The following is a 13742-nucleotide window of genomic DNA, read 5'->3' as shown; positions in this document are numbered from 1 at the left end:
CTGTCCTCCAAGGTAACACTCTCAGTCTTTCTAAGTTCAAATCTGATCATGAAACTCCTCAGCTTAAAATCCTGAAAAAGCCCCTCAAAGCAAGACCACAATCGGGCACCTACTTAATTGATCCCTAAGCGCTCACTGATTTTATCCGGGGCCTCAGTCCTATCACATTTCTGGCCAAAGCACCACACTCTGTCCTGCCCCTCACAGTTTGCATGTGAGTTTCCCTCTGCCTGAACACCCTTCACCCTACTCTGTCCCACGACTCATTATTATCTTCCTGTCTTTCAGGGGACTCATCTTGGGTACGACCTCTCTAAAAAGACCGGAGAGCAGAGATGGTGAAATTCCAAATTTGTAAGCTCAGTACCCAGCTCAGCACCTAAGACGCAATGAACATTCAGCAAATGTTTCTGTGTAAACTGCCTTCAGAGATAACTGACAAGTCACTTAAAAAAAGTGTGGGGTGGGGAAAAATTCCTTTATAGTTATCGCACTTTAAAATGAAAGAGAAAAATGGCATTATCAAGTTTGGGTTAGCATCTTTATTTCCTAAACTTCTAAAAACCAATTCCATGAGCCACCCCTCCAGAAGGCATACTGAAAACAAGAAAGTTCCCAAGATGTCTTAAGCAATGAGATCATCAGTGGGCTCTATTTACTGACTATTTTGAAGGGACAAGTAGTAATTTGAATATGTGTGCTCCGGTGTATTTATTAAAATCAGTCTCAATATATTGAAGTTGTGCCTTCCTTCAGCATCTGTCAAAGCTTTATTAAATTTGGCTCACTGATTTTTTGTTTTAGGCCAAATGTACATGGGGAAAAAAAAGAGCTCCATCTCTCTCATGAAGAAATATAAATTAAAACAAAAAGACAGTATTTTCAATCTGTCATATAAAGATTAAAAGAACATTTGATGTTGGAGAGTGTGCAGTCAATAGACACTTAGAAATATTTCTGGTGGTGACAAACCCGGAGAAAACCCTTCTTGAAGGCACTTGGGAGCCTTTAAAACTTTCCTACCTCTTTTTCCCCAATAAACCCACTTCTAGAAACGCATCGACAGAAATATCACACAAGCACAACCATTTATGTAAGGCAATATTCCAGGCAGCCACTATTTGGAAGAGTAAATGAAATGGGTATTATGTGAATCCATGTTTAACTGTACACTTATACCCCCTGCAAGGACTTGCAATAAAATGAGAACAGTCATTATCTTTAATAAGGTTACTGATACATTTTATTTTCTATTGTTTAAATTTTTCAATTTTTCTGTAATGGATACTTACTACTTTTTTAAAAAAATGTATTTTTTTCAACCTGAAGTGCATTCTTTCAGAGCACTACTTAGAAAAATAAAAAATTAATTCCTCTCTTCCACACTCCTCTTCCCTTCACCATCGGTAACCATGGTTGAAAGTTTGATGTGTCTGAGTCTGGGACTCTTCCAATGAACCGATGACATGCACATGAATATAAACACACTTCATTATCTAGATGTCATCACACTTTTTTTCTGCAAATTCATGTTCTTCACTTAACAATACAGACTCGTAGACAGAGTAAAACAATCTTATGGTTACAGGAGAAGAAAAGGGGTGAGAAGGGATGAATCTGGAAGTTCAAGATTTGCAAATACTAACCACTGTATATAAAAATAGATAAAAAAACAAATTTCTTCTGTTTAGCACAGGGAATTATTATATTATTACAATCTTTCAATAACCTTTAAGGAAAAAGAATAGGAAAACAAACATATGCATGTATATGCATGACTGGGACATTATGCTGTATACCAGAGACTGACACACTGTAACTGACTACCGTTAAAAAAAATATATATATATATATTTATATATATATATAGAGAGAGAGAGAGAGAGAGAGCGCTTAGAGATCTTTTCATGTTAATACATCTATATCTACCTCTTCGTAAACAGCTGAAGCAGTAAGTTACAGGAAAAGATCAGAGAGAACTTGGCGATGAGGAGGAAAGCTTGTAACTTAATACTATCTCTAAATACAAGCAGAATTTTTATGTGGTGAGAGTTAAAGCAGTTATTCTCTTTCCATAGGAGAGTAAACAGAAGAACACAGCAGGGAAGATGTCATTGGTATAAGACACCATCTCTTGTCCACCACTCCTTATACACCAGACACCACTTTGCACAAGCTGAACTATCAGATTCCCTGGAAATTTCCCTCCCCCTGGGTCCGCCCCAGCATGTGAGCAGAAAATCAGGAAGCAAACACGTTTCACTTAATAGAAACATCTCTCGTTTTTCACTTGTTTGACTAGGTCAATAAGTTTCCAAAAGTCCCAAATTCAGTAAGTCGTCACCATCATTTCAGCATCACATTTGAGCCATTTCACCGAAATATTGTTCACACTATGCAAAGAACTTTCATTAGCATCCTAATTACCAAAAAGGATATTACTCATTTTTTCCAAGAATGAATAATTATCTAGAGAGACTTGCCCAGGGCCTTAAGTGTAGTCTGGTTCTAAAAACTGGGACCTCAACACACAAAGTTTCACTCCCTAAAACAAAATACTAGGAACTCCAGTTTCCTTCATTTCAGATCAACAAACAAGTGAAATTCTGCATTTTGATTGTGAATCATAAATGCTATATATACACAATCTTTCTGTTACAAATACAGAATCTATAAAACCTTATCTGGAGGGCAGGGTATAGCTCAGTGGTAGAGCATGTGCTTAGCATGAATGAGGTCCCGGGTTCACTTCCCAGTACCTCTATCAAAAAATAAATAAATAAAAATAAATAAACCTAATTACCCTCCCCCCCAAAAAAAACCCATCAGTACATTCACAGGATTCACAAATGAATCCCTGAGCTAGCTATTTTGATGAACTCAGTTCCCTGGAATGCTAGGAGACTGCGGAATAATTCTGATATTCACGACCCCTGCTCAAGAGAAAGAAATGCTGCCCTACGGAGAAAAAAGTGTCACTGGGACAGCACTTCCTCACAGAGGGTCCTTCATAAAGTACGTGTCAAGCTAAGGCAGTTACAGTGCATTTTTGCAGCCTTACCTAAAAGCACCAGTGTCTAATCAAGTGGACCAGGGATGTCTGAAGGGACATAGCATTCTCCTGTCACTGGGATGTGAAATTCTCAAAAAATTAAGTATCATTACTAGTTCAATTCAACAACCAACTCCTACTACCTCCCTCCTTTCTCTTCTCTGTAAATTCTTTTCCAGCTTCTCAGAAACAACCAAACTTTGACACACTCTCTTTCATGTCCGAGGCTCGAACTTCTCGCCTAAAAACCCTCCCCTCCCCAAAAGGATTTGGGGTCCTGGAGGAGAGACCCAGAGCCAGTAGGACCTTAGATAACGTCACACCTGTTGGGCTAAGTTTCTTCACTTAGTGTTTCCTAAAGAGGGATATGCAGACTGCTGATGGAGCAGGCGATGCATTTAACGGGTTGACAGATTGCTATGGGTTTGAATGTTTGTATCCGCCCCAAAATACATGTTGAAATCTTAACCCCCAAAGTTGATGGTATGAGGAAGTGGGGACTTTGGGAGGTGCTCAGAGGCCGTGAGGATAGAGCCCTCACTAACGGGACTAGTGCTTTACACAAGAGACCCCAGAGAGCACCCTTGCTCCCTTCAGCTGGGTGAGGCTACAAGGGGAAATCTGCAACGTGGCAGGAAGAGGGTGCTCAGCTGACCGTGTTGCCACCTTGATCTTGGACTTCCAGCCTCCAGGACGGTGAGGAATAAACTTCTGTTGTTTATAAGCCACCCCATCTGTGGTGCGGTGTTTGGCTCTAGCAGCCCAAATGAACCAAGATGCAGATAAACTTATTTTTAATATAAAAATGTATGTTAGAAAAATAAACAACTAGCTCATAAAACCCATGATTTTGTATTTATGATTGGCAAGGAAGAGGATAAGTAAAATAGTCCATTTAAAGTTGCTTAAAAGAAACAGTACTTTTCACAGTAAAGTGGTACAAAGACATCCCAAACTCAAAGGTGGTAGGTATGCACCTTCGAGATGTTTAGGAAGCGCCTGGTGTGATCATCAGCTTTGCTCCCCTGGGCCTGGCCACGTCTCCAGTTCCAGTCTCTCTACTGACCTCCTGACCCGGGTGTCCTCTAGGGATCTCAGTTACAACACATCCAAAATGGAGCCATCAGCTTCCCCCCGTGCGTCTACTCCAGAGATAAATAAGCGTATCCATCTGGCCACCCAAGCCAGAAACTTTCTGCCTTGACTTCTGTCCACATATATGCCCATCCAAACGATCTCCAGGCCCACCTCCCCAGAGCTGCAGCTTTGCTTCCCTCCGTCTTACTATCGCATCAGTGTAGCCCACTGGCATCTCTGGCCTGACCAATTATACAGGCCTCGTAACTGGGCCCTAGCCCCACGGCCATCCTCACAGCTTCCACATCACCCCAGGACAAGGTCCACAGCCCCCTAACTCGGCTCCTTAGTGCACTCTCTCCTGGATTGGGCTCTAGTCACGTGAACAACAGTCCAGCTCTCCCAATTCTACCAGCGCGTTTCTGCCTCTGGGTCTCTACGAACACCTGAGACCCTCTTCCCCCCCGTCCCTGGCCCACAGCCTCTCTTGCTGCACGTTTCAACTTCAGTTACTATGTCCTTCTCTTTCATGTCACTCACCATCCTTTACTGTAATTCTTATTTAATGCCTGACTTCCCCTGCACACGGCGCATTCCACGAGGGCTGTAACCACATTCGTTTTATTCATCCCCATATTTTCAGGGGCTGGCACTGCAGTTGATACTTAATAAATATTTGGTGAATGAGAGAATAAATAAACAGCTATTCAGACACCAAAAGAAAATAAGATATCTAAAGGCCCTTAAGCCAAGACTACCTGAAAACAGTAAAAATGCCAATTTCATTTGAGTACAGCAAACATTTTGTTTTTTCAGCCACCTAAGGAATGGTGTGCAAATAGCTGTGAGAAGCTACCAGTTTTCAGCATCAAACCCAGGCATGTTCTCTTCAGAGGTGTATGAGTGGTTCACAGTTACCTTGCCTACTTCCTTCAAGGCCCTTTTGCAGACTTCATACTTTGGAGAGTCCTTAGGTGTCTTTTGACAGATGGTCTGCAATAAAGTAAAAGAAGAGCAAAGTCAACTGATTTGTTGTACTAAGTAAAATAAAACCAATGCCCGAACATATACTTTAGCAAGCGTAACAACACTGAACACAGTATTATGGATGAGTATAAATATGACATTAAAATCCAATTACAGAATTAGGAAATAGTCTTTTCAAATGAAGGGGTTCCACGTAAATCCAGGAGATGGTTAAATAAGAGGAGAGACTTCACAGGTGGGTAAACTTGGTTTCAAATCCCGTATCTGTTCCTTACTAGCTATGTGACCTGGGGCAAACCACCTACCCCGCTTCTATAAGCCTCAGTTTCCTCATCAGTAAAATTAGGGTAATGCCAACAATGTCACAAGGTTGTTGCAAAGGTTCAATGGTAATGCATGCGAAGTTCTTTATGAGTGCCTGGCATATAGTCGGCCCTCAATGAATGACAAAATTACTTTAATTACCACCATCATCATCATTATTACTTGAGGTTATTATATTTGTAGATGATATGATATGAATAAAAAGATCAAGAAAAATGGCTACTGGATTTTCTTTTGATATGTTTATAGTGCAGTTTTTCTGATGGTAAAATTGAGTTCAAAGAGGGCCAAATGAAGGTATATCCAATTATAACTTTTTAAAAATTTTTCTTTTTTTTTTTTGGAGGGAGAGGGAGGTAATTAGGTTTATTTATTTATTTAGCTTTAGAGGAGGTACCGGGGATTGAACCCAGGACCTCATGCATGCTAAGCATGCGCTCTACCACTTGAGCCATACCCTCCCCCAATTGCGTATAACTTTTGAAACTACACCCACTCAAAGCCAAGAGAACCATTTCAATTGTTAACAATGTTCGCATCCATTAACAAATTTCACTAAATCTCCAAATGAAGTAAAACTGAAGGAGACCATGTTTTAAGTACATTTAGATTCTGCCTGAGTGGCCAGATTCTCACACATGGGAAACAGACTAGGGCAGCAGGCATCAAGCAGAGGTAGAAGGGGCTGGGAACTAGCAAACCACTGGTACCGTAAATGCAGACGAGCACCAGCCTATCGATCCAAAAGCCAGGTGTCAGGATTGTTATGTGTGACAGGAGACTCACAGAGTGTACCATCAGTGAGTTTATACTGATGGTTCTCAAAATTTTTTGACCATGACCCACTGTAAGAAATACATTTACACTGCAACCAGTACACATGCACACAAAAATGAAACAAGTTTTTAATGAAATACTATTTAACCACATTACGAACTGTGTACATATCATATACCACTCATTCTACACTATTTCACTTTTTTAAAACACTGCTCACGATTCAAAAATCAATTTCATGACCCACTAATGGGTATGAAAGGAGTTTGGAAAAATACTAGCTCTTGTCTGAGAGCAGGCATCCTGAGTCCACAGTGTCTTTGCACATTTTAATTTTTATGTAAAATTTTGCACATAATGAATTTTCTAGGGAGAATGGCTGCAGCTTGACTCACAAGCTCAGAAAGGTCTCTGACCCCAAAAAGTTGACAGCCCACTAGGTAGTCACAGCATAAACCTCCAATGTGGTACACAGACACATACATGAGATTTTGCAAGTCCTTATCTAGCTAAACGATTTCCTCAAAATTAAAAAGGGAGAGGCTATAAAAGGCTGAGAGATCATAGCACATACAGAATCAAAGGAAACACAGTGAAAACATGTTCTCAGAAGAAGAAAAAGAAAGAACCCTGAAAATTCAGAACTTTACAAGAAATGCTACATTTAGAAAGCAACCATTTCTTGTAAAAAAATAGTTTGAATTAGTATTTCCCTATGTGGATGGAAGCTTCACTATTTGTACAAATGTCTTCGAAGTTACACGAAATCAACTTTAGAGCCAAAACTTTGCTTTTATAACCTGGCTGCATTCTATTCTTAGACATGATAAAATATTGATTAAAAAAATAAATCAGGGCTAGATTTTCAAAATGGCAAGTTTCCCAGTACTAGGAGGGAAGTTCCTAAATTACAGGTGAGGGACAAGGAAGGGTGTAAAGGTAGTAGACTGAGGTGAACCAGGAGCAGCAGGTGCTGTGAATTCTGAAATGATCACCAAAACTCCCCCAAACCCTGCAGCAGAGCCAACCAAGTGACCATGATCACACGATTTTACTCATTTCAAAATTTCACTGTTTCTTTAGAATATCTCTTTGAATTTATAATGGAAGATGGAAAAAAATTCATTTTGTAAACTTACTCAATCATAATTTTTTGTGATATTTTTATCCTGTGTTTTGATTTGTAAAAATCAAGTATGTTAAAAATGACATTATATTAACATTATGATCCAATTTTAAAGTAGAACTACACCAAAATATTTTCATTTGACCAAAAAGACTCTTTCTGAGCTACTATATGACCCAACATTTCCATTCCTGAGCATGTATCTGGAAAAGACAAAAACTCTAATTTGAAAAGACATATGCACCCTAATGTTCAGAGAAGCAGTATTTAGAATAGCCAAGATATGGAAACAACCCAAATACCTATCAACAGATGACTGGTTTAAGAAGATGTGATATAGATATACAATGAAACATTACTCAGACATAACAAACGACACACCGCCATTTGCAGCAACATGGATGGACCTACAGATTATTATACTAAGTGAGGTAAGCCAGACAGAGAAAGACAAATACTATACGATATCACTTAAATGTGGAATCTAAAAAATTAATACAAATGAATCTATGTACAAAATAGAAACAGACCGACAGACATAGAAAACAAACTTATGGTTACCAAAGGGGAAAGGGAGGCGAGGCAGGGATAAGTTAGGAGTTTGGGATTAATGGATACAAACTACTATACATAAAACAGATAAGCAACAAGGTTTACTGTATATAACACAGGGAACAATATCCAATATCTTATAATAAACTATAACGGAAAAGAATCTGAAAATATACACACACACATATACATAACTGAATCACTTTGTTGTACACCTGAAACTAACACAATATTGTAAATCAACAATACTTCAACTGAAAAAAAAGTCACTCTTTGGCCCACTAGCTGGATGGGAGTGGTTATGTCGGCTGCCCCATCCCTCATGGCGGCCAGTGCAGGTCCAGCCCAGCCAGTGTGCAGCTCTCCTGACCCCCAGCCTGGCTGTCCTCTCAACTGTCTCCCACCGGGCAGTCTCTCCTCTTCTCCCAGCCACATCTCTATTCTAAATCAAATACTTGTTTTCTTCATGAACGTTCCGTAACATAAGAAGGATGCCAGACTTCCTCACTCATTTTGAGCAACGCAAAATAAGGCAAGTGCATGCCTGGTGATGCTGAAGAGGGTCTCCTTCCCGTGTGAAGAGGAAGCACCTCAGCATCTTGGGACATTACAGGAAAAGGATTTTAGTGATCAACCAGAGGAAACTGAGGCCCAAAGAGGCTAAGTTCTTGCCCAAGGTCACATACATAGTGGCTCAGCCAGAAAAGGAATCCAGGACTCTTGACTTCTACAAGTCAATATTGTTCCCATTTCAAAAAATGTTGAGTAAGTGGCAGATGTAATCTAACTTCTTTAGAGTGACCACAAAAGCCTAAATTGAAGACAATTTCCAAACATGTGTGAGACACAAGTAGGGTTTTCTAACCGAACAGCACCTTCTCACTTAATTGGGGGAATTTTATGGAAGAGATATAAGTTAAGTGGAATAAGAATAATTTTCTTAATCAGATTTCTGGCAGCACAGCTATCCCCAGAGAAAAGAGACACCAGATCACATCTTACGTCCATCAGCAGGGGAAGGCGGGTCACCCTCTGCATAGGGAGAATGAGAAAAGAGATCATGGGTAAGTTCCTACAGTCTTCATGGGACTCGATTCGGGACAAAACTTCCTTAAAAGATGGGTTGGTGGCTCTGAGGAAAAAGAAAGAAAGAAAGAAAAAACTTCAAAACACTTCCTCTTCAAGTTAAGAAGCAAATAAAAATGTATTATAAAATATTGCAATAAATTCATGTATTACCAATGATTTTTAAATATATAAACAACGTGAACACACGATGACGTAGGTAGACAAGGACGGCTTGTCCACCTTTTATAGTCAAGACTGAATATAAGACGAGTTTAGGGTACCAATCTGAACAGTAAGATGGAAATGTGTGAGCTAGAAATTTTTAGAAGTAGAAAGTAAACAAATGAAGAAGTAATGGCATCTTAACAGTGAATGCGTATATTATAAATTATTATACAGACTAGATCTCATATCTGATCATCCACAAACATTTCATTAAAAAAGACAGCAAATATGTTTTAAGTCACTTCTCCAGCTCTAGATAATAATCTAAGAAAGAAATGTCAAACTGAATTTACTTACTAGGAGGCTTTTGGACTCTTTCAAAGCTTCTAAGACAGAAAACCTTTTGACCATGTTGGTCAGAACATTCCTCCTCTCCCAGTGACATTAGAACAGTGATAATACTGCCACAACATTTTTATGGAATTTGTAAGATCCACCGGCACAAAGGATCTCATGTGGAACCACCCATGTAACTTTTAAGGAAGGCCGAGGGGATTCCAGTAAGAATGGAGCCTCAGAAAAGTCCCCAACTTGCCAAATAACAGGCCTAGTATTCGGTAAAGACAGAAGTCAAACTAAGGTCTTCTGACTTTCAGCGGGAGACCTGAGACTGCATCTCTCACCTCACTTCACCCCAAGGGGAATGTGGAGGTAGAGTCCCAGTGTGACCTGCAAGGAGAAGGTGGGGAAGGGATGGCCCTGGGCTCTGTAATCCCACAATGGGGGGCAGGGGAGGGCCAAGAAGCAGGGTATAGTGGCAATTGTAACTTAAAAAAACAAAAACAAAAACAAAAACTTTGAAACTTAGATGGTTTTGTTCAAGGCTGCTAGAAATAAATTAGGAAATACCCAGAATAGCAAATTAAAAGAAAGCACATAAAAATGTTTTCAATTTCACTTTCTCAAATTGAGGAGTTTTAAGTTTCCTTTCCTGCTGGCTATGAAAAGATGCTTAGGAAGTTGGGGTGAAAAAAATCAAATTCCAACCCAGCTGCATATTTAAATCACTTAGGTCCCAGGTACCCTCCTCCCCTCAACCCTCCACCCGCAAAGATTCTGATGAAATAGTCTGGGACAGATCCTGGGCATTGTTTGTTTGTTTTGATTCCCTAGAGTTTCCAAAGTGTAGCTGAAATTCACCGCCCTAAACTTAAACTCACATCAACTGCAACAAAGCTCATAAAAACACAACCATTAATTTCCATGTGAAAGCTCAAATGATGGTATCATTGAGCCAACCGAAATAAAACCTTTATTTTTTAAGAGTCACATAATGTGCAGCAGTACCTATTCACATTTTTTTCAATCCTGCAAAACAAAATGAAAACAAAATGAAATATAGCTCTAATTGAAGGCTTTTCTTTCTTCAAGGTATATATGTAACTTGGATTTTCTAACAGTTACAGAGTAATAACCTGTACATCAGGTGTTCCCATCTTGGGTAGGGGGTTAGAGAAAGTGACGGGTCTGATTCTCCACCTCTCTCCCCTGCAAGGGGTATCGAACAATGTCTGGAGACATTTTTGGTCACCATAACAGGGATGAGGAGGTGCCACCAGCATCTAGTGGGCAGAGGCCAGGGATGCCGTCAAACACGCTACAACGCACAGGGCAGCCCCCGTAACAAAGACTTGTCCAGCCCCAAATCGGTACGGCTTCACACGAATCATCTCATCTGGGCTGGGCAGCTGTGGGTTTTCCACCCTGCTTATACTAGATTTTCATGAGGGTGTGGAGAGGGAAGGGGCATAATCAGCCCTTCTCTCCAACTCGGGGGCTGTTTCTCCCAGCAGTCCTGCAGTAACGATCGTCGGCCCCGACCCCTCCATGGGGTCTCACGTGTGCACTGAAGCTGACCTGGGGTGCATGCTATGGTCCCTCATGGTGGGGTTGGGGGGGCGAGAATGTTAACAGCCAGTGAGCCCCCAAACTGAGTTTACGGCAGTGTACAACTGTACTGCAGAACAAATAGCTCCTTGTGATCAACAAGGCCCCCGAAAATAAAACAATATAGATATTGCTGAACCACTGTTGACTCTTTTAAGGACAGAGATGGTATATATATCACACCAAAACTCTCAGTAACCTAAAGACAACAACAGGAAAAGGTGTGGAGGGAAATTTAAAGCTTACTTCTGTTTTGTTTTGTAACTAAAGCCTTTAAGAATTAAAAAAAAAAAAAAACTGCCTTCCTCTAGAATTTCCCTGCTCACCTCACCCTTCATGACCCCTCAGGGAAATCAGCAATTCCTATAAACAACTGCACAGAGTTGTCGCTGGAGTGGACAAGACCAGAACACGAGAGGAAACTCTGGACCCCAGGCACTAGCTCAGCCTACTCAACTCTCTCGGCCTCAGGCAGACTACTTGATGGCCAGCTAATGGCTTAGAAAACAACCTTCTCAAAGTCCGAGATTTGCAGATATTAACTACTGTATATAAAATAGATAAACAACAAGCTTATTCTGTATAGCACAGGGAACTATATTCAATATCTTGTAGCAACCCGTGATGAAAAGGAACATGAAAAGGAATATATGTATGTACAGGTATGACTGAAACTTTATGCTGTACACCAGAAATTGACACAACATTGTAAACTGACTGTACTTCAACAAAAAAATAATAACAATAATTATAAGGATTAAGTTTGAAATGATGATCATCCCCCGGTGTCTTGCAGTAATTTAAAAAAAAAAAGGAAAACAACAATAAACTATGATTTCATAATTGCTTTAGAGACAAAATTCCCTACAAACTAGATTTTTCTACTCAAACACCCTTACCCTGAAAGCAATCCTTTCTCCCTGAGAAACAGACCATCAGGAGGCATTTCTAAATATAATTTAAGAAATTGATTAATTTCAATCAATGTGATCTAGTTAAAACAAAGTTAGATAATTAAAACTAATATTCAATGTTGCTTACAACAATTTTTGTAGTGTCCGCTGTTGGTAGACTTCATTTGTGCAGTATTTCACGTACGGGTCAAATGTGGACGCTGTGTGTTTTTCCACAATGTCACTTATGTCATCTATGAAGATATTATTCTGATGTCTTGCTTCCAACTCTGTGAAGAATCTGAAAATACAAAGAAACACATTTACACTTTCTTCTGTATGCTCTAATAGACAACAGATTATCCTCATGTAATGATATTACACAGGGCTTGAAAATATCAACAGTACATAGTACCAACTCAAAAAGATAACAAGAAAAAAACTACAAAGTCTAAATTTAAATCTATCATATTAACACCTTATTACTTCATATGGTTGGCTTAAAACATTGATAATCCAGGGCATTTCTGTGCTTTCAGGTATATTTTAGAATGTACAGATTTCACTATTTCTCAAGAATTCCCTAAATACTAGGGAGGGCAGGGTTCATGCTTATGTATTTTACTGTATTGAAAAGCATGAGTGCCTACGTAAGTACCTAAAAAACAAGTCTGAAATAAACCTAATTCTATGTGTCCAGTCTCTCAAAAAAAAATCATATTATTTTAAATCTAATACAATGCATGGCATTTAAACGTCTTCATAAATTATTTAGATTGCGTTTTATGGTTGTCAGGGTGTGCTTGTGTGTATGTTGTGCGCACGCACATGTGCACACACACACACACATGAATACTGTGTCCAGTTCAGTAAAAATTAAATAAACAATGAATAATCAATACAACTATGTCCCAAATATTGCACAGGACATCTTGGGCATCTTGTATTTTATCTGGCAGCCCTAGATTGCATCAATTTTAACAGAACATCAGAAGCAGATATCTGAAACAGTGTTCCTGCTTAAAAAGTGGTCGGTCCACAGACCAGTAGCATTGGTACCCTCTAAAAGCTTATTAGAACTAATGCCAAATCTCACCACCCACCTCCCGCAGTCTGAACCTGCATTCTATCCTGATCACCTGGCAATCTGAATGTACACTAAACTTTGAGAACACACTTCCTGACCACGTCTGGAGTGGTAAGAAAATCTATCAGGAGTAACTATCACACAAGGACTGACACATTTTCTAAAAAAGTGTGATGAAGATGAAACTAACAATACTTTCTAGTGCTGACTTCTGGAATGGCACAAGGGAAGGTTAGTTTTCCATAAGCTTTTCAGCTTTCAGCACATCACTGCTCCTCACCAGTGTCCATCACACACAATTCAAGGCTGACAGTGAATGGGGCAGTAGAAATTCAGACAGGATGATTAATAGAAGATATGGGCTAACATTTGCTCACATTTATAACAGTTGTTTTCAAAGAAAATTCTGGCACTCAGAACTAAAACAATCAGGACATTAAGAGGTCTTGTTTTTATAAACTTAGGCGGACATTCAACTCATTTTAGTATAAACTGTATTAGCTTGTCATCACTATCTATTTTATTTTTTAAAGTTTCCATAGGTGCTTAAAAGACAAAGAAGTGCATTTTAACTCCCTAGAAGAATGAACTTATTTATCTCTGAGAAAGCATTTACATTTTTATTTCCTTCAAAAGATTTAAGGAAAATAATCAGCATGATCCCATCCACATGACCTTGTCGTCCAA

At 39.4% G+C, this 13742-nt stretch overlaps 1 protein-coding gene across 2 annotated transcripts in view; it reads right to left on the bottom strand.

Annotated features, from left to right (window-relative positions):
- The window catches only part of ARHGEF26 (Rho guanine nucleotide exchange factor 26), a 117712-nt gene that overhangs the window by 40170 nt on the left and 63800 nt on the right, over positions 1-13742 (bottom strand). For both annotated transcript variants that reach the window (XM_006202826.4, XM_015237997.3), the window contains exons 7-9: positions 12117-12269; positions 8898-9027; positions 5048-5122 (exon numbers count right to left, since the gene is read on the bottom strand). In XM_006202826.4, the coding sequence (XP_006202888.2) occupies positions 5048-5122; positions 8898-9027; positions 12117-12269 (358 nt within the window). The remainder of the gene's footprint in view (positions 1-5047; positions 5123-8897; positions 9028-12116; positions 12270-13742) is intronic.

This window comes from Vicugna pacos, chromosome 1 (genome assembly GCF_048564905.1).
Source record: "Vicugna pacos chromosome 1, VicPac4, whole genome shotgun sequence".
NCBI lineage: Eukaryota > Metazoa > Chordata > Mammalia > Artiodactyla > Camelidae > Vicugna > Vicugna pacos.
Note: the sequence above shows the minus strand (reverse complement) of the source record. Positions and strands in the feature narration are given on the sequence as shown.